At 39.5% G+C, this 22,150-nt stretch overlaps 1 protein-coding gene across 1 annotated transcript in view; it reads right to left on the bottom strand.

Annotated features, from left to right (window-relative positions):
- Positions 1–3,476: 3,476 nt before the first annotated feature.
- Positions 3,477–22,150, bottom strand: part of CAPN9 (calpain 9) — a 70,609-nt gene continuing 51,935 nt past the window's right edge. The window contains exons 12-20 of the mRNA XM_044005367.1: positions 20,390–20,426; positions 19,386–19,466; positions 16,982–17,039; positions 16,663–16,727; positions 15,360–15,428; positions 14,266–14,344; positions 10,575–10,691; positions 3,825–3,883; positions 3,477–3,503 (exon numbers count right to left, since the gene is read on the bottom strand). Coding sequence (XP_043861302.1) covers positions 3,477–3,503; positions 3,825–3,883; positions 10,575–10,691; positions 14,266–14,344; positions 15,360–15,428; positions 16,663–16,727; positions 16,982–17,039; positions 19,386–19,466; positions 20,390–20,426 — 592 coding nt within the window. The remainder of the gene's footprint in view (positions 3,504–3,824; positions 3,884–10,574; positions 10,692–14,265; positions 14,345–15,359; positions 15,429–16,662; positions 16,728–16,981; positions 17,040–19,385; positions 19,467–20,389; positions 20,427–22,150) is intronic.

Raw genomic sequence — 22,150 nt, 5'->3', positions numbered from 1 at the left:
CTAATGTCACATTATCTAGGACTTTATACAAAGTGGGTACTTAATAAATTTTTACTGAGTAAATAGATGAATAAATGAATAGTTCTTTTGCCCTCCCAAAGAAGACAATAGTGGGTTTAGACTGTACAATAACAATTCCAGGGGATAAATTGTAGCCTTATAGGAAATCTCCCTTCATTCAAAACCATCTATAGGAATTTTGTATTACTAAAGGCTCAGACATAGTTGTGGAACAAATGAATGGAATGGTTAAGAAATCAAATAATCCCTGCCCTCAAGGAACCTGTATGCTATTGTTGTTCTTGCATAATTGTTTGGTTGTGCCTGACTCTTTGTTTTTTGTTTTGTTTTTTTTTTTGGTGAGGAAATAGGGGTTAAGTGACTTGCCCAGGGTCACACAGCTAGTAAGTATCAAGTGTCTGAAGTCAAATTTGAACTCAGGTCCTTCTAACTCCAGGGCCAGTGCTCTATCCACTGCACCACCTAGCTGCCCCATGCCTGACTCTTTGTGACTCCATGGACATATGACACAAATGGAGTTTTCTTAGCAAAGATACTGGAGTGGTTTTCCATTTCCTTCTCCAGTGTTATATGCTATAGGGGAAGATATATGCATAATTCTAATGCTTTATACATACATAAATACCCAGATATACACACATGTGCATACATGTGTATACACACATGTGATGTGATATCCCATGTTCTTATGATATAGTGAAAAACACTGGGGTAGCATGCCATCTCAGTTATTACTAAAAATAAGAGAGCACATGTATCTTCAGGTTTCACATACTAACACATAGGATGTTATACTGTGGCAGGTAAATATATTCCACTGTATTGACATAAATGAAAAACCCTCCTTGGCCTCTGGATGTCAGCATTGGGACAGAAAATGCAGGTTGAAAGTAAACTTTAAGGAATTCAGTACCAGGATATTGCTTGGTCCTGGCTTCATATCTAAATTCAACCAGTGCTCTGACAAGGGTCATAGATGTAGAGCTGAAAAGAACCCAGGTAGGAGATCATCTAATCCAACTCCCTCATTTTGCAGATAAAGAAACTGGGGCACAGAGAGGTTAAGTGACTTATCCAAGGTCTAGTGTCAAGTGCCTGAGTCCAGATTTGAACTCAGGTCCTCCTGAATCCAGGGCCGGTGCTTTATCCAATGCATTACCTAGCTGCCCTCTTACTGCTAATATGTAGCTAAGATAGACTTCAAACCCAGGTCCTTCTGACTCCAAGCTTAGTGCCCTTTCCACTAAATAACACTGGTCCCTCTGGAAGACAGGATAAAGTTAGTTCTTTTAAATTTACATCCTATCACTTAAAGAGCAAAGAAAGAAATAGAAAGCACTCGTTCTCAATTCTTTGAGAGGGACTTCAGAAATCCCCTTTCTTCTAAGAAGGAAACAACTGATGTGGTCATAATCATAGCATTATTCCTCTCAAGTGCTCTGGAGCTGGCTGTTGGTGAAGGAGGAGGGTTTTGAGAGCACTCAACAGAAGCTTCTTCAGGAGAACGTGGCTCCTTGTCCCTACCTCTGCCTGGGAGCCTCAGCCTTGAGTTGTCCTCACTAGACCTACTTACTCCCCTACTGGATCCATGGTGGTTTGAGGATGCTAGCCTCAGTGGGTCACATAATATATGGCTTAGTGGTTAAGGAAAGAGAGAGCTGGGTTAGAGAAATCACTGAGAAAGAATCTATGTTCTAGTGCCTTTAATTAGCAGCCCAAACCTTTGGGTTGAGGTTTCATCCAAAATGATACCTGGCCTTTCATGGGATCTAGGGCTCATGTGCATGAACTCAGAGCAGGAATTTCTGGGTGAAAAGGTTATATATAAGATATACAGGGAGTCTGGATCAAGGTATTGTTGTTTGTCTTTAATTTTAGATAAGGATCAATGACATCATGGGTGATGTCATGATTTGCACATAAATTGGTTTAAGTGAGGTGAAGTGTCAGCCTCACTCTTCCAGAATCATTGAAGTCCAGTGGCAAGGCAAAAGTTAAGATGTCTGGTGATGGCCCAGGATTCGCTGGCTGGTCTTGGTGTCTTTGATGTCTGGCTAAGCTCTAAACACTCCATAGTGCCTGCTTCAGGTACCTTTATGACCATTGGAACAAATTGGTCTCATCCACTCATTCCACTGAGGGAAGTCTTCACTTGGTTGGGGTAGACATTCCCCTTACTCACTGATGGGTTTGAGGCTTGTTGGTTATTCTCAGTCTGGTTTAGTCTGTCTGCTGAGATGGTTTTGCTAAGGTGTGGCTGCTGTGCATGCTACAGCTTCTTGGAGCCACATGTAAGAGTTGGGTGAGAGATGGACACCAAAGGTGGATGAGCAGCCCTGAAAAGGGCTCACTGAGCTCTCACACCAGAGGTGCTAGTTTTCTCTGAACACCCCATACACACCTGTACAAGCAAAGGCAATAACTACTTAAATTGTGCTGAATGAGTTCCTGGAGCAGTCTGGGAACTGTAGGAGTTGGGATGGTTATGGGACTGTGTAGGAGACAGCCTCTAAGCCTGGACAACAGAAAATGGAGGCATGATTTGGAATTAGGATAAAGTCAACAGAAATCATAATAAAGAAGCACATACACCAGGGAGAAGGAGTAAAGCTGATTGGAGGAAGGCAACTAGCACAGGGGGCTTCAATAACAATGCATGAGGCAGGGACTTGAGTAGTTGGTACTGTGAGTTTGTAGGGACTGAGGAGAAAGGAAAAAGCATGAACTGGGTATAAGTACCTTCTATCTTTTGTACACCTTTGAGTATACCTGTTCTATCACTAAGTGCTTATTATCCTGATGCAAAGCTCCCTAGTAGAAAACCAAATTTGAATGTTCCCAGGAATTAAAGATAAAATGAGCCATAGAAATCACTGAATTATTACTGAGAAACTCTGAAGATTGAACCCAATCTTTGTGTTCCCAGAGCTGTGGTTCTAAGCTATTGGGTACACATCTATTGCCATTTAATTGTGTGATGCAAAAAATGGACAGTTATATATTTTATTTCACGAAGGAAACACATTTAAAAGGGCATACTTAATTATGAGCACACATACATCTATAGAAACATTGTCAGATGATTTTCAATCACTTGTGGGGAATAACAAAGTAGCAGAGTGGGTGGGGGAAATAATTCAGGATCTGGTGAGGTTAAGGGTTATCTGAGTTAGAGCTCTGAGGCACCCTTAACAAAGTGCATACGATTACTAGAAATTACTTACACATATTCCCATTTGGTAAGACTTCATCTCCAGACAAGAAACATATTGGAGCATAAGGCATTCATTTTTGATCAAGCTAAGAAGAGTTATCAGGTAGGGAAGTGATATTATTAAATAGGGAACTTTCATTCACAGTTCTTGGATACATGGGCACCACCTAGGAAAAGTTCTTTGGTTAATGCACCAAAGGGCATGCCATGGTGAGAGTTCATATCCAGAGCAAGGACCGCTTCAAATATTCATTGCCAAGCTGATGAACTGAGAATAAAAGGAAAGAAAACAGAATTAGAAGGGCTTGTGTTTTGCTCCAACTCTTCTGTCAGTCATGGGAATGTCCCTGATTTATCTTCATCACTAGGTCACTGAGATAAGAAGCCAAATTTCCTTGGTTCACTCTATGTTTCACAGGGTGGCTTTGGACAGCTTGTTTTAGGGGTCTCAGGCATGAGAAAATAAGCAAGAGTAAGAGTGAGAAATTATAATGGGGATAGACAAGGAGGATCAGAGATGACAGGAAGAACAATAAAATATAAATGAAAACAGGACTACACAACATGGGCATTTTGGCTATAGTCATACCTCATTTATATTGAGCTGAATACATTCTTTGTCCTTTGCGCTTAGAACCTGGAACACCCCTAAAGTAAGAGACATCAGGAAAGTTTGATTATGGAGACAATTTCTCAAGGTTCCTAATCATTTCCAAATGCAGGAATCAGCTTTAATATGAGCCAAGTAGACTTTGGGAATTGCACCATCTAGCGACAGATTGTCAAATGCTCCAAATACACCAACAAATTTCAGAAGGCTAGTGCAATTAGAATGCTGCTGGGGTATGCTTTGGAACCAGTGACATCCCACTGAATCTCAAAACTAGCACCACATGGGGCGGCCTTATAAGTAGATGAACTAGGTGGTCACCTCTGTGGTATGAGTTGAGGCATGCCAACTAGATTTGTTCTGCTCCAAAAGATCTCCTCCATTGCCTAGAGCAAGGCCTGAAATCCTACCATGTGAGACTCATTCCTTTATTTCTTGAAGGTTTTCAGCCTTCAAGTTGTCTCAGTGAAAAGACAAATACCATGGAGAGGGTCTTCAGTTATCATCAACTGACATTATTGCCAGAGTTGTGAGAGCTTCCTGAAAGCAATACTAATAATCTGTTGACTATCTACAGTTTATCACACACACACACACACACACACACACACACACACACACACACACACACACACACACACACACACACACCACACCCTGTTTGGGTTGTGTAGTGCATAGAAAGCAGGAAGTCAGGAAATCTTATCTTCCTGAGTTCAAATGGATGTGTGACCCTGGGAAAGTCACTTAACTCTGTTTGCCTCAGGTTCCTCATTTGTAAAGTAAGCTGGAGAAGGAAATGGGAAACCACTCCAGTTTCTTTGCCAAGAAAGCCCCAAATGGTGTCACGAAGTGTCTGATATGCCTGGAACAATGAACAATATCTTGCTTGTACAAAGTTGTTTGCATGTTGTCTTCCTCATTTGACTGTGAGCTCCTTGTGAGAAGGCTCTCTGTCTCTCTGTCTTTCTGTCTCTGTCTCTCTGTCTCTGTGTCTGTCTGTTTCTGTCTCTCTTGCTGTCTCTCTTACTGTGTCTCTGTCTCTGAATTTCTCTCTGTGTCTCTGTCTCTCACTCTCTCTCTCTCTCTGTATTCCCAGTGCTTAGCACAGTTTCTGGCACATAAGAAGTGCTTAATAAATGCTTCTTGATTAACTGACTGAAATGGGAGACAAGATAAGCACTTGAGGAGAGGGAAAAGAAAGGGGGTACTGAAAAGAAAGATGGCAGGCTGCCCAAGTCAAACTTTGCCTGTTTCTCAATTTTTCTGTGGGTGAGATCTGGTCACATAATAAACAAAACGGGTCATATTTATCTCTGCACTGTGTAAATGCATAACTTTTCCTTTATTTCTTTTGGAAAGAAATTGTGAGAACATGAGGGGATTGAGAGAGTGGGGGTGGGAAAACAGGGAGCAGGGAACAGTTTATCATCATAACATTGACACCTAACATGAATTTGGCAACTTTTCAGGATAAACTTGCTGCTTGGTAGACAACTGAATCTGTGTTCAACTATTTCCATTCCCTGGAGGTAAGATCATTTCATTCATTAGTAGAGATGTCACAGGTGACCTTCAAGGCTCTGCAAACCTTAGTGTGGACATCAGGGATTAGGTGAAAGGTAAACTGCATAAAGGGTAGAAAGAGGTCCCCATCTGTGTGGCCAATCAGAACATGCACACTGTGGATAAACTTGGACGCACTGCAGGCAGGGATCAGCTGACTGCTGGGAATGCTTCCTAAGGCAAATAGGAACCAGGTCATTGGCAAGGTACACAGAGGAATTGCTTTGAAATGTAGAGTTATTGTAAAGGTCTTCCAAAGAGATAAAAATGTGGAAATCATAAGATCTGGGCCCATAGGAAACCTAGCAACGGGAAAGTAGGTTCAATTCAGAATTTGCCACAGTCTCTCCATGGCAGACCTATAATGATAATGCTCTGAATTTAGATGACCAATTTCAATTATTTAGGATGATATACAACTGTTCTCCCTCACTTAAATCCGATTCATTTGCAAGTCAAGACAGCACCTTCCTTATGTCATTGGTCTTCTTTGAGAACTCAGAACAAACAGCACCTTCCTAGAGAAGAGAAGGGAGACACTGCAGGTAGATGGAGACATATTCTAAGAACATCCAATTTCCTTTCTTTGATGTCATGTTCACCAAGCAAGCTTTTGTTCAATAATTTGGTTGCTCGAATGAGTTTACTCACTGGGTCAGAGATGTCTCCCATCAGCAGATTACCTAGCATTTTGGTTTACAGATCCAATCTGTCTCCTCTAAGGTTAGTGATCATGAATCCATTCACCAGAATTCGATCAACTCCAGATTAATGGATAAAGTTGAGAGCTTAGATAACCACACCTTAGTACCTTTGAAGCCCTCTTTTAAAAAACCTTCTTAAACATTACTATACAACACCGTACTTGGAATGTTATTTTGTTCCATTTATTTTAGTAAGTGGTTAAAGACTGCTTTCAGATTTCATAAGATCCATATTTTTGTCCAGTTCTTAGAAAATTGCAGCAGGCTAAATGATTGAACTCTAGATCTTGGCTTTCGGAGAAACTTTTCATTTGTAGTAACTGGGGCTAAGAAGAGGACATGAAAAACAATGACCTGGTTTCTTCCTACTTTGTTCCAACAAGAATGTTTATGTTGTAAATTGGAGAGAAATTTATTTTGGTTTTGGAAGTTACCCAGACAGCAGCTAACAATTCAGAGCAAGAGAACAGGAAGATCAGGAAAGTTTCATTAATAGGAAATGTTAGCTGTGATCTGGTGTTTCCTTGAGGAATCATGAAGAAAGTGACAGATATGTCCTTGGACCTCCAAATAACCCTCGTAAGATTGCTAAGGGGAGTTTTATTAGTCTGCACCAGAGATCACCAGATAACTCAAAAATGAAGCTACTTTCCCCCATGAGAGTAGAATAAGAATGTGAGAACACAGCATAGTGGGAAATGTCTGCTGGATTTGGAGCCAGAGGACCTACCTGGGTTCAAATCCTCACCTTATCACTTACTGTCTGTTTGACCCTGGACAAGTCATTCAACCTATCTCAGCCTCATTTCCTCCTCTGTAAACTGAGGTATTTGAATTAGAGGGCCTCTGTGTTTCTTTCTAGCTTTAAATCTATGATCCTGTGAAACCACAAAGTAGAGCTATAAAATAGTCAGAAATTTTAAGAGCCAGAAAAGAAACTATTTAACATAAAGTTTGGGTAAAGTTAAAATATTTGTGATATTGCTTATTTGGATTGATTTAGTATCATTTACAAATCTAAAGTCACCTTAGGAACGTGAAAATGCATAGACTTGGTTTGTTCAGAGAAATACATATTTTATAAACTTTAGAAAATCATTAATTTTTTTCTGATCTGGGAAAGTAGCTTCAGAAAGTCATTAGGGTAATTTTTTTTTTGTTTTTTTTTTCTTGAAATTTTATGCTTCACTCCCTTCCCCCAGATTATCATATCTCTAAATCAGAGTCAAATTCCTTTTAAGTAAGAAATCTATATGACCTCAAAGGAACATTTTGTTGGAGGGCAGGATTGCCCTCCTTCATGTCAATCTTACAGATCAGGAGACATTTATCCAGACATCCTTGTTTTCCTAAATAAGCCATTATGGATTTATCAGCTATGTATATTCATTCATTCATTCATTCATTCATTTGTTCATTTGTTCATTCATTTAGCCATTCATCCATTCACTCATCTATCTATTTATGTATTCATTCACTCATTCATTTATTTGTCTACCTATTTATTTATTTGTTCATTCATTTATTCACATATTTATTTAGTAATAAACATCAGCCATATATTCATTTTTTAAAAATTTTAAACTTTTTTCATTTATTAAAAACTTTCTTGAATCTATTTATTTTTATATTCTGCCTCAGTTCTTTATGCTGAAATAGACCTAGAGTGGAAAAGGGCAATATTATAGGTAGATGGAAATATACTTGAATAACAATCAGCTTCCCTTCTCTGCTTATATGATCAACAGCATGCTTCTCAGTAGTTTACTTTCTTGAATAGGTTTGGAAAATGAGTTCTGTAAGTTTGATACCTGTAAGGGAAAGCTGTATTTCTACCTATTTGTCTTAAAACTCTGAAACTTTAAGTGGTACTCCCCTATTCTCTTATTTAAGGACTTGGTAAAAATTAGGTTGTGTTCACTTTAACTATATCCTTCATTATTTTATGACTTGGTCTTTTATCATGACAGAATGGAGAGTCCTTTGCTAGCAGAAGAGATACTCTGTTATTTGAATCATTTTTGTTATCTTTCTCTGGACCATATTGTGCTCCATTGTGTCTTTCTTGGTATATGATAACCAGAACTTTTTGCAGTATTCTACATGCAGATGTCAATGTTTTGTTTTGTTTTTTTTCCCCAAGGGCAGGAGGACCTTTTCTGCTTTGTTTCCAACACCCTTCCTAATTATGTCCAGCATTTTGTTGTCACTTCTTGGCTATAGTAGGTCATTGGGTCAAGGTCTCCAGGGCACCATTTATGACTCCTCAAGCCTACTTATAGGTCATGGACAATTATATAGCATGAATTAGCCTCCAAAATGCAGCCAGTGCTTTTTATTAAGATGGCAGAGAAAGTAAAACAGAGAACACATGATGGTGTGGAAAAGGAAGTGGTCTTTTAGTTTGAAGACACTGGTTTGGATTTCAGCTCTGCCATTAACTACCCATGTAAGCTTGGCCAAGTGACGTTAGCACTCCTGGCCTTTGTTTCCTTTTCTGCAAAATGAGGAGGTTGGACTAGATTACTGTAAGTTTCCTTCCAACTCTATGACTCTAAGTCATGATCAGGAATGAATACTTGTCAAGAACATACTGTATATGTGGCACTACAAGATAAGCAGCTCATCAACCGGGGTTTAGAAATCACTTTATTAAAATAAAATTTTTGCCCTAACAATATTAGTTGTAAGGGACTTTGACCTAAAACATGGCAATCTCCTAAGATTTCCACAGTTAGTACAAATGTAACATCTTCCCTCCCTCCCTCCCTCTTTCCTTCCTTCCTTCCTTTCCTCCTTCCATCCTTCCTTGGCAATCGGGGTTAAGTGACTTGCCCAGTATCACACAGCTAATAAGTTTCTGAATCCAGATTTGAACTCAGGTCCTCCTGACTCCAGGGTCAGTACTCTATTGTGTCACCTAGCTGTCCCTTTAGGGCGAGAAAGGTGTAACATCTACATATTTAAAAGTTCACAAACTCCAGGTTTAGAACTCCTGAAGTCCAATACCCTTGTCTTCCAGATGAGAAAAGTGACACCCAGAGAAGGGACATGACTTGTCTAAAGTCATGAGTATTAAGTAGGCAAATAAGGCTTGAAACCAAGGGCCTTCAATTTCAACCCTTGCACTCTTCCCTAAGCTACTTGTATCAGTCAAGTAAACAAGCATTTGGGAGCAGCTAGGTGGTGCTGCAGTGGATAAAGCACCATCCCTGGATTCAGGAGGACCTGAGTTCAAATCTGACCTTAGACACTTGAGACTTACTAGCTGTGTGACCCTGGGCAAGTCATTTAACCCTCATTGCCCCCCCCCCACAAAAAAAAGAAAAAGAAAATGGATAATGCTCTTTCTGTCCCACCAGTGAAAATGAAAACTGGCTCATATCAGATGCCAAACAAAACCTCCAAAGTGTTGAAATCATGGCTGAGGAGGTCTTGGTGCTGAATTGGGGCCAGGGCAGGAGAGGAAGGCCTTAAATAAGGCTAAATAAGGCTAAATAGCCCAGTGTTACTATTTATCATGAGATCTCCATTCTAATTTGGATTTTACCTCTGAGCCATTCATAGACCATAGGCAAATGAGTTTCCTTATCTGCCAACTAGTCGTATAGCTTCCTTCCTTTTTTCCCCCCTTCACAGAAAACTTCGAAAAAAAGTATGAGCTTTTGGAAGAAGAATCACCAAGAGAAACCCCACCAGCCCGCACAACACCTGTCACAAAGGAGCAGGAATCCACTGTAGAATCATTATAGATGAATAAGCATTTACATTCATTGCATTAAGAGTCACTAATTGGGGTTATAGATTTAGGACTAGAAGGGACATCAAAGGTCATCTAGCTAAACTCCTCTATCTATCTATCTATCTATCTATCTGTCTGTCTGTCTGTCTCTGTTTACTTACCTATTTCTTCATTCATCCATTTATTTATTCATTCATTTATCTATTTATTCATCTATCTATCTATTTATTTATTTTGTATGGCAATGAGGGTTAAGTGACTTGCCCAGGGTCACACAGCTAGTAAGTGTCAAGTGTCTAAGGCCGGATTTGAACTCAGGTCTTCCTGAATCCAGGGCTGATGCTTTATCCACTGTGCTACCTAGCTGCCCCCTAAGCTTCTTTATTTTTTACAGATGAAGAATCAGATACCCCAAAAGAACAACATCTCCAAAGTCATATGAGATATAAGAAATAGAGGTGAGATTTGAATCCAGATCCCCAATTCCAAATCTACTGTACACTGAAGTAGTATAGCTTCCCACTAAACTACATCTATCAAAAAAAAAAATCAACTGTCAGCTCTTGTGGTGGTGCAATTGTCACCACTTATTTTAACAGTTCTGTCTCTTAATTTTCAGTGCAATGTGTCCCAGCAGGTGGGAGTGGGGTTGGATGCAGCCTAGATTGGACCATGCCCTATGTGTTGCTAAGGACACTTCCCAAGAAGGATACTTACGGCTTGAATTTTCTAACCGGATCATACAGTTGAGGAAATCATCAAAGTCAAGTTGGTACTGCTCGTCAGCATACCTTAGGACAATTAGCTGCAAGAGGTAATTGTTCAGCTGGAAGCCTGCAAGAAACAGAAGAACTTGTAAGTGACATAGGGGTTCAAGGTTCGAGGTCCTGTGACCTCTGATACAGGAATTTAGGAGAAAATAGGGGTGCCATGAAGGATGGTGCTATTTCTTAGCTGACCTTGTGATGGGGACCCATGATCCTTTATCTTCCTCACAGCCTGGCCCAGCACACAAGATTTCCAAGGATGTGATCATTATTGGGGTAAGGAATAGTTCTCTCATTTCATTAACAAAGGGAACTCCCTCTAGCAATACAGGCCAGCACCTCCTCTACAATGTAGAGCAATGATGTTAAAGTCATAGAAAAATTTGGGGCGCCAAACCTATATAAGGATCATGGCTACCTTATATTGGGTTAGAAACCACATATTAACATTATCTATGTTCTATTATATTTTTATGTGTTTTGCTAAATATTTCCTAATTTCATTTTAATCTGGTTCAGCAGCATTTGGGAGTGTCTAACACCTTTTACGAAGAGCTACCTAGAAGACTACTGAAAGGTTGCATGACTTGTCCAAGGTCCCACAACCAGTATTTTTCAGGGGTAAGAATTTGAATGCAGGTTCTCCTGGTTTTAAGGCCATCTGTCTGCTTCTTATCATAATATGACTGCCATTTGTATAGTTATTTAAGGCTTGCAAAACATTTTACAAACATTTTTTCACTTGATCCTCACAACACAGTGTTGGCACAACTATTATCCCCATTTCCCAGATAAGGAAACTGAGGCTCAGAGATAGTAAATGACTTTGCCATGGTTGTACCACTAGTTAAGTGCTGGAGGTGCCATTCAAACTCAAGCTTCTCCTGACTTCCAGCTCAAAGATCTTTTCAGGGCTCTTATGAATTTGGTGTTGTCATATTGAGGTTATGACACCAGCATCCACCTTTAGGACCTCTTGACTTTCCAGGAAGTATCATTCAAGTGGGTGGCTATTCCAAACTCAACTCCACTCTTTTTTTTTTCTTTTGGTGGGCAATGAGGGTTAAGTGACTTGCTCAGGGTTACACAGCTAGTAAGTCAAGTGTCTGAGGTCAGATTTGAACTCAGGTCCTCCTGAATCCAGGGCCAGTGTTTTATCTACTACACCATCTAGATGCCCCCTCAACTCCACTCTTTTTTTGGTGAGGCAATTGGGGTTAAGTGATTTGTCTAGGGTCACACAGCTAGTAAGTGTCAAATGTCTGAGACTGGATTTGAACTCAGGTGCTCCTGAATCCAGGGCCGGTGCTCTATCCAGTGCACCACCTAGCTGTCCCTCAACTCCACTCTTAACAAAGGTGCTGACTGTTGACATTCAGGGCTGTGATCCAGGTTAGCTATCCCTAGTCACGTCCCTGCTCCTATTTCAGTGTTGCTAGGCAACATACAGAATTCACCAACATCCCTGGTACTCCTGCTGTGGACACCGGCAGAGTAAGCAGATGTTTCCCATGGACATTGGAGTCAGATGCTGTCAGAGTCTCCTGAAAACTAGACATTTCCTAGGGAGAATCTCTGCTGGTGCACATTTTACAAATTTTCAGAAATGAGTAATGCCCATTAAACATGCCCTGCAAGATTTGTATATGCTAAAGCGGGTTGTCTCCTTTCATTTCTGCCTGCTTTCTCAGCTTTCAGTAAATTTCTGGAAATGTCACAAATAGGTAAACAATAATATTATATACAATTAATCACTGGGATCTTTTTGCCTCCTCAGTTACCATTAAGGAGGGATGAAGGAAGGAAGAGATTTATATAAAGTTCGTGTCTGGGAGGCCTGACCACAGGCAACATGGTTTATACCTTCCTCTCTGCCAGGTTCAAGACCCAGGTTTCTTTAACTTTGTTTCCTGCAAAGCCCTTCCATTTACAGCCTGCTGCTCTTGGAAGGGAATCCCCAGGGAAGAAAAGGGTAGTAGGACTTTGGGGTGTATAACCATCTCCTCTCTATATAGGCAAAAACTGCTGACCAAGTTCCTGAGAGTTTTACCTTCCTTTATTTCACCTTATCAGCTTTTCAATGCTTGAAGAGCTCAGGGATCATGTCTGTCGAACTTTCTTTGTGCAGTATCCAGCTAAGCACTCTACCCAGATGATGCTTAAGAAATACCTTAGGGGGGCAGCTAGGTGGCGCAGTGGATAGAACACCGGCCCTGGAGTCAGGAATACCTGAGTTCAAATCCGGACCTCAGACACTTAACACTACCTGTGTGACCCTGGGCAAGTCACTTAACCCCAATTGCCTCACAAAAAAAAAAAAAAGAAAGAAATACCTTAGGACAGAGGATGCTTAATTACCAACTTCAATAATAATAATGATAATTTGTATTACAACAATATTATTATATTTGTATAATAATAACATGTACAACAGAATTTTATGCATTTAAAAACCTTATTTTGAGAAGGGAATCATAGGCTTCTCTAGACTGCTGAGGTGGTCAAAGGCACAGAAATGCTTAAGAACCCCTTATTTAATGAAAATTAATTTGAGAAAAATTAAGGACTACCCTATTTCCATCCCAGCCAAATCTCCCCCAAAAACATCCTCACATGCCTGCCATGGTAGCTGAAATTTATGATATGATATGATATCATGTCATGCCATGTCATGTCATATCGTGATGTGATGTGATGTGATGTGATATATAATATAATGTAGCATAATATAATGTAATATGATAATGATTTGTTGTTGTTTGGTTGTTTCAGTCAGATCTGACTTTTCATGACCCCATTTGGGGTTTTCTTGGCAAAGATACTAGAGTGGTTTGTCATTTCCTTCTCCAGCTTATATTACACATGAGGAAACTGAAGCAAACAGGGTGAAGTGACTTGCCCAGGGTCACACAGCTAGTATGTGTCTGAGACCAGATTTGAACTCAAGTTTTCTTAACTCCACATGAGGTGCTCTATATACTGTACCCCCTAGATGCCCATAAGATAACATAGTTCCTACTATATATAGTTCTTACTATATGCCAGGCACTGTGCTGAGAGCTTTACAAATATTATTTGACCAATAAGAACATAGATCTAGAGCTAGATGGGACACCAGAAATCATCTTGTTCAATCCCTTCATGTTACTGATAAGGAAACTGAAGCCCATGAGGTGACTAACCCAGCCACTGTGCCACATGGGGAAAGTAAAATATGAAGGGATAAAATGACTTTGAATTATACTACCTGCTGAGTGGCAGTCACTGAATTCACACTTTTCCAATGTCAAAGATAGTGGGATGGCCTCGGTGATAAACATCTGGAGCTACCTTTGTGATCACAGTTGGCCAAACCCAAAGGGTCACATGACTGTGGAATGCTCAAGAGTCTAGAAAAATGAGTGTTAACATCCTAATATGAATATTAGAGCAATGACAGGCTTCACTGCAGCCTCTTGAGCTCCATGCAGTGCAACAGCTACAGTGAGAAGTAGGGGTGTAACACCCCTTTGGTTCAGAATTGAGCTTATTCTTGCTGCATCATTGTTTGTTCTGCATTTTTTCAACACAGCCCCAATTCCTGCCTATTCATCATCTTCCCTTGGTGCCCCTCATTAAAAGCCAAAATGCTTCTATTTTACCTGCAGCTTTCAAGGCTAGTCGCAGCTCATAGGAGGACATGGTGCCAGATTGGTCAGCATCGAATTGAAGGAAGATATTCTATATAGGAAGGAATTGTAGAATGTCAGACTCAGAAGAGACCATAGGATCATGATTCTATAGCTGGAAGGGATCTGAGAGCCCATCTGTTCCAACACTTTCATTTTACAGATGAGGAGATGAGACACCAGAGATGTTGGTGGCTTACCTAAGGTCCCCCAGGGATAAGTCGCAGAATGGGAATTTGAACTGAGTCTTTGACTCCAAATTCAGGGTGCTTTCTACTGTACCACATTGCCTCCCTTCACTTGAAGGCCACTAGCAAAGGAAAACCCACTACTTTCTGAGGCCACCTATTCCATTTTGAGATTGTTCTAATTGTGTTTGCTTTTGTTCAATCGTTTCAGTCAAACCTGAATTTGGCAAAAATACTGGAGTGGCTTGCCATTTCCTCCTCCAGCTCATTTTACAGATGAGACTGAGGCAAATAGGGTGAAATGACTTGCCCAGGGTCACACAGCTGGTAAGGGTCTGAGGCCAGATTTGAACTCAGGAAGATGAGTCTTCCAGATTCCTGGCCTGGTGCTCTATTCCCTGTGCCACCCAGTTTCCCCGAGTGTTTGCTTACATTGAACCAACATTCTCCTTCCTACAACAGAAGCTAACCTTTGGCTTTTTCAAAGATGACACGAATAGGTACCATTCATCATTTTATTTAAGTGATTGCCAACTCTTCCTGTCACTTGATGTAAGCATAACTTTAGAGAGGAGTCAGGAAGAGAAAATTTGCTGTAAGAGTATGCTGGTGCCCTCAAATAATTAATAATTGAATAATTTCTTTAAGAGGAGATTCCCTTTACTCCCACGCTGGTACACTATAATAACTAGAATTTCTTCATAGTAATTGGATTTTGTTATAATTTCTGCTCTCTAACTATCCAATTCTAAACAAGCAACAGACTGTTTAGCCCCTTTAAATTTACCATTTGCTTCAGCTACAGTGGGGAAGTAAAATACCAGATCATGAGAAGATAGTGAGGTACCACACAACCACACAACAAAGAGGGTTACATACTATCCATGTCTTCAGCTTGTCCCAGAACACTTTGAATTCATTGAACTCCAGTTTTCCATTGCCATTGGTCTGGATGTGACGTGTGTCAAGAAAGAATATGAGCAGAAGTCAAAAAGTTAGAGAGTTCTTGTGGGATTTCAGATCTGAAGTCTGTTTAGAAAGAATCGCGTGATAGGGAGGAAGAACACTCCTCTGTGGAAACTCAGGGTAAAGAAAATTAAGAGTCCTTGATTTTATCATTCAAACCCTTGGTATCAGAAGAGAGGAAATAGGAGAACAGTTTTATAAAAAACACATTTTGTAAAAAAACCCTTCTGACCCTATTATCAGTATTCTCAAGTAGGAAAAAGAACCCTTTGTCCTTTTAAAGTCACCCTTACCAGAGATATACAGCAGGAAAAGTGGATAATGTATTATGTTAAAACATCCCCCTTTCTCCCTGTACATGTCCATGCTTTTCTTGTCTTCTTCCAGATGTTTGTTTTTTAATTCTTTAAGAAGAGAGAAATTACTATCCTGGATTATATGTTTGACAAAACCTCATACAGGGACCCAGGCCCCACCTGGGATCCCCCATCAAGCTACTTATATTTATATATATATACCCCATAAATATTTCTGATGACTCATTGGTACAGAATTTTTACCTTCCATTTTTAGAGTGCTTTACAGTTTTTTTTCTTTTTGCTTTACAGTTTTCAAAGTGATTTTACATACTTACCTCATTTGATTTTCATGATAACCCTGTGAGGTAGACAATGCTGGTATTATTTTCTCCATTTTATAGACAGAGAAACAGGTTAAGGGGCTTATCCAAACCTGGGACTAGAATCTAGATCTTTTGACTAATTTCATTGTTCCTTCTGTTATACCACAGCTACTTTCTCTATTTTAAAATACCCATCTTTCTTGGGAGGTACCATATTAAGTAGGTATTAGTCATTAATGGCTAGTATAAATTGTTTAGCACATCACTAGCACCATGTTGGACTATGACCTCTTGTGGAGGTTACAAGGGTTTTGCTTGTATTACCTTTTGGACAAAATTCAGAATAGGGAAAAGAAGGTCCTCATGGGATCTGGAGTTGGAATAGACTCTATAGATCATTTAGTCACATTACAGAAGAGGAAACTGCGCCCTAGAAAGGCCAAGTAGGATTCCCATGCTCATATGGATGGTAAATATAAAGCCTAGGGCTCTAATCAAGATCTTCTGGCCTAGCATTATCTCTCATACCTGTAGATCCAGGAAGAGGCTTAGGGACAAGAACACTGATTTCTACCCATGCATTTGAAAGGATACATCCATTAGAGAAATGATGTTTTTGCAAGAAATGAGGCTTAGCTTCTTGAATTTAATATTCTTTTCTGCAAACACACACAAAACAAACATGACAACAAAATCTCCTGCTCAGTTCTGAGATTACAAAAGAACAAATATGGATCAGGGCATCTCAAAAATCAGTGGAAAATCTCAGGCCTGGATACAAAGGGAAAACAGAGCTAAGGTGTGAGAGCAAAGGTGAAACTAAAAATAAGATACAATAGAAAACAAGGCACAGTGATACATATTCCTCTGCTAATTGCAACCTGGAGTCAAAGAGATTGGCTTGGACACTTACTTTTTTGAAGCACAGCATTCAAAACATATTCCAGTTCTTCTGCTGTTACCTCCATGTCCTGTTGAAAATAGGGACAAGTGCTTTTCCCAGCCCTTAATATCTTCTTTGTTTAAAGGAAAGAGATTCCAGATGTCTTTGGCCCAAAGATGTCAAATTACTGAGCCAAGTTCTATTTACTCCCTGTGGAAGGATTAGGCCCTTCAGAACTTTGTACTTCCCTGGCCTCATCATTCTGTGGAATATTAAATCTCTTTGAAAGAGGAGCATCCCAAGGTAAAATTAAGTAGAAAATGTTAGAATTCATAGGGACTTCAGATTCAACCCACTCATTTTTTTCAATGAGAAAACCTAGGCCTAGAGAAATTAAGTGACTCACCAAGAGTCACATGATTTGATAAATTTTGGCCATGAATCAAAAAAAAAATCGACGACAGTATTTTCCTTTGTAATTCCATGTATTTTATTTTATGCATTTAAAAACATGATTCTGAGAAGGGAGCCCTTGGCTCCCTTGGCTTCACTAGACTGCCAATGGGGTCAAAGGTACAGAAAAGTTAACAACTCTTGATTTAATGGAAAATTATTTTAGTGAAGTTAAGGGGGCCTGGCCTATTTCTTCCCCTCTCCCCCAATTAAAACAAAACAAAACACACACACACACACACACACACACAGACACACACACACAATTCTCTTCTGCCTACCATGGTATCTGCAATTCTACTATTTGCAATTCATTCCTTTAGGTTAAAGCATCATTGCACCTCTCCCGGGCATTTTTTCCATTTTTAGAGTGCTTGCTTTCAAAGTGATTTTACATACTTGCCTCATTTGATTTTTATAATAACCTTGTGAGGCAGACAATGCTAGTATTATTTTCTCCATTTTATAGACAGAGAAACAGGTTAATGGGCTTATCCAAACCTGGGACTGGAATCTAGGTCTTTTGAATAATTCCATTGTTCCTTCTGTTATACCACAGCTACTTTCTCTATTTTAAAATACCAATCTGTCTTGGGAGGTACCATGTTAAGTAGTTACTAGTCATTAACAGCTAGTATAAATTGTTTAGCACATCAGTAGCACCTCTATCACAGCTGGTGGAGAAGATGATATTCTAATCTCACATGAGAGATTGGGAGAGAAGACAGTTAAGATTGGGGAGGGGGCATGGAGGGAGGTCAGAGCATGGGGCATTGCACTTTGAGGACTGGGTTTTTCACAAAAGGTGTCTGTATGTGTGTATGTGTGTGTGTGTGTGTGTGTGCATGCACACGTGCGCATTTGTATGTAGGGTATGAGTAGCTAATGCCCATTATAAGGGCACAAGGCAACTGGGGGGAGGTGGCACAGAATGGGGGAAAGCAGAATACAGAGAGGGAGATAAAAGGGCAAAAAAACTACCCTTCCCTTTGATGACTTTGCTGCCTTATGAGATTCTGAAGTACTTCCTGCACTTAAAAAAAAGACTAAATCATACTGAATACATTTGAATATGAAATATTTTCTTTGTTTAATTCTTAGAAACTTTTTGAAGTCGACTAAGTGATTAATTCACACTAATATATTACTGTATAGAAATAGAATAATGAGTTATACCTTATTCGGGTGCTTCCTGAAGAAACAACGCCATAGCCCAAAGGAATGATGGTTAGTATGGCAATTTCATCGCAAATTTTGGTAATTGCAAGAAATAATTTTAACTAGGTCAGTCTTTTAGAGCAGAGGTGTCAAATATTCAGCCTACGGCCTACCAACACTCCAGAGTGTAGCCCAAACCAGATGAAAATGTAATTGGGAAATATTTAACAAAATAAATGGTTGGTTGGTTGTTGTCTTTCGTTCTCTAAGAGGAACAAAATGACAACACTACATTGGAGTCAAGGTACGATGTGCCCAGCTGTGGCTGATCAGACCAATATGATCTTGGAATGCTATACCCCAGATCAGGCCCAAATAGGCCACAACAAAATAACTAAAAAATACAATAAGATGTAGATCACATTACATTTTAAAACTAAGTTAATTAGTGGTCCATAGTGATCCTTATGTAAAAATTACTGGCCCCCATTTCTATTTGAGTTTGACACCATTGTTTTAGAGCTTCTTGGATTATAGCACCTCATATGTGGTCACATGGTCATCTCTCTCAGTGCTTGCTTTTACAAGATTCATTGAACTCCACAATCTTCTTGTCAATGTTCGGGCTAACACATTGTGTTATTACCATTGAACTTTCTGAGAAGACTGGGAAAGAAAGACAAAATGTCCTTCTCTTCTAGATGCTGCTATGTTAAAGGCAGAGCAAGAAATAAAAGTGATCCAGTCCCATGACTCTCTTTTCCCATGTTAGAGGTCTAAAGATTATTTTTGCTTGAATTCAAATATATTTGTTCTCTTTTACCTCTCCTGCAATCTGTTCAAACAGTGCCCGGAATTGTTTTTCTTCCTTGGTTTCTTGGTTAGGTGAAGTTGGTTTAGATGGCTAGAGAAAAAAAACCACAAAGGCATGCCCTAAGATTTAGGGAAAAATATATTTAAAATACTTTACATGAAAAGGTTTCGTTCTGGGTTGCCCAGTGTAAACTGCTGGCATATAGTGTGGCTATTGAATGATCTGGTTGATGTTATAATACATTCCAGCTGCTTCCAGATGTATCCATTTTGGGGGAGGGGGTGGTTGTGTTAGGGTAGAGGCAGAAAAGTCAACTCAGAATAAAGTTTAAGGTATACTTTTAGGACAAATGGAAAATATTGGAGGAGTGGTTTCATCGTGGTGTGATAGGACTTCTCTGAAACCACAGTGATCTTTCTCATGGGTCTGATTAATTTTGTTTTTTTGGTTTTTTGAGGGGCAATGAGGGTTAAGTGACTTGCCCAAGGTCACACTGCTAGAAAATGTCAAGTGTCTGAGGTCAGATTTGAACTTAAGTCCTCCTGAATCCAAGGCCGGTGCTTTATCCACCACGCCACCTAACTGCCCTCATGGGTTTCATTATTAAATTTATTGGGGTTAAAAGAAAGAAGCACAAAATATGAGAGCAAAGGAGGCCTGAAATATTCTTCCTTCAACCCCACTAAGTGGCCTGAAAACATTTAAAAAACTGTAGATAAAGGTAGAAAGGAGGAAGCAGCCTGATGAAATGAAAAAAAGGAGGGGAATACAGAAATGAGGCTCAGAGTGCTTATGTGAATTGCTAGTGGCCACACAGCTAATAAATGTCAGTGGGGAGACTAAGATCCAAGACTTCCTGATTGCAAATCTACTGCTCTGTCCATGAAACTATATCAAACATTAAATATTACCCAGCCACATGATTAAAGGTCACATGATCATTCCCCCATCCCCCCCATCATCAACTGGGTTCTAGAACTTCCTAAAAATCACACACTACTTTAAAGACTTACCTCTGGTAGGTCAATATCCACACTTCCATCCATCTCCCTGTAGGGTTAGAAAACAGTTGATTCAATTATAACCAATAGATAGCAAATCATTACCAATAGATAGCAATAGCTATCTTTGCTTCATCATACTCCCTTCAGCTTTGTCACCAATTGAGAAGGTCCCTCTTCTTTTCAAACATTTGCCACATTATTTAATATCTTTGGATACTCTGGGAGGAGAGAGGTATGAGTACTATGGATTGGCTTTGGGCTAACAAACTCCAGTTTATGTCAATACCTTTCATTGGTATAATCCTTAAAACTTTACAAAGCGCTTTTATATCCATGATTATATTTGATTTTTATAACAGCTGTGAAGTTATCAGAACAGGTCTGATGATCCCCATTTTTCTAATGGAGAAATAGGTCTGAAGAGATGAAATAATTTGGCCATAGTCACACAGCTAGTTGAAGTGGGACTAATCTCAAGGTCACTGAAATACTTCTGTAATTATTTTTTCTACTGTACCACAATCTTGGGCATGGCTATGGCCCAAACAATCTTTGGAAGCTTTTGGATTCCAGATAACAGTGGACTAACCAAAACATCATGTCCTTCTATTTGAGGGTTCTGCTACTTCAAGAAAGGATACATGAGGGGGCAGCTAGGTGGCACAGTGGATAAAGCACTGGTCCTGGATTCAGGAGATCCTGAGTTCAAATCCAGCATCAGATACTCAACACTTACTAGCTGTGTGACCCTGGGAAAGTCACTTAACCCTCACTGCCCCGCAAAAAAACCAACAAAAAACCCCCAAACAAAAAACAAACAAAAAAAGGATACATGAGAAATGTTGTTTATTACATTAAATTGCTAAGGTTTCATAAGGACTTCTGTATGAGATAATGGAATGGGCATCAAGCTTGGGTTGGAAGACCTAAAGTCCTGCTTGTGAGTTTTAATGGCCATGTGACTATCAATATTTCTCTGAGTCTCAATTTCCTCATCTGTCAAAATGGGCATAATATGTGTACTTTTACCATCAAAGAGTCATTTTGAAGAAAATTTCTTTGTAAAATCATATATAAATATGTCATGATTACTCCTATACCAGAAGCAGCATAGTTTAATAAAAAGAACCCTGATCCTAGAGTATAAAGACTTGGGTTGAATTCTATCCCTGTCATTTAGCACCTGTATGGCCCTTGGTAAGTCACTTCATTGCTTTAGTTTCCTTATTTGTAAATGAAAATGTTGGATTACATAACCTCTAAATTCTCTTCTGGCTTTAAATCTATGCCTATAATTTATTCTAGTTTATTTGTTATTCATTTATTTATTCAAAGTTTTGAGTTCCAAATTCTATCCCTCTCTCATTTCCTCCCTCCTTTCCCTCCCCCTCTCTGAGATATAGCTTATACATGTGCACTTATGTAAAACATTACCATATTAGTCACTTTATATGAAAAGACTCAAGTAAAAAAAGGAAATGCAAAGTAGTATGCGTCAGTCTGTGTTCATTCAACATAAGTTCTTTCTCTGGAGGTGAATAGTATGCTTTATCATTAGTCCTTTGGGATTGTCTTGGATTATTGTATTGCTGAGAGTAGTTAAGTCATTCACAATTGCTCATAGAACACTAATGCTGTCACTGTGCACAAGCTTGTCCTGGTTCTGCTCACTTCACTATATATCAGTTCATATAGGTCTTTCCAAGTTTTTCCTGAAATCATCCTGCTTATCATTTCTCACAGCACAATAATATTCTACCACAATCACAC

Source organism: Dromiciops gliroides, chromosome 4 (genome assembly GCF_019393635.1).
Source record: "Dromiciops gliroides isolate mDroGli1 chromosome 4, mDroGli1.pri, whole genome shotgun sequence".
NCBI lineage: Eukaryota > Metazoa > Chordata > Mammalia > Microbiotheria > Microbiotheriidae > Dromiciops > Dromiciops gliroides.
Note: the sequence above shows the minus strand (reverse complement) of the source record. Positions and strands in the feature narration are given on the sequence as shown.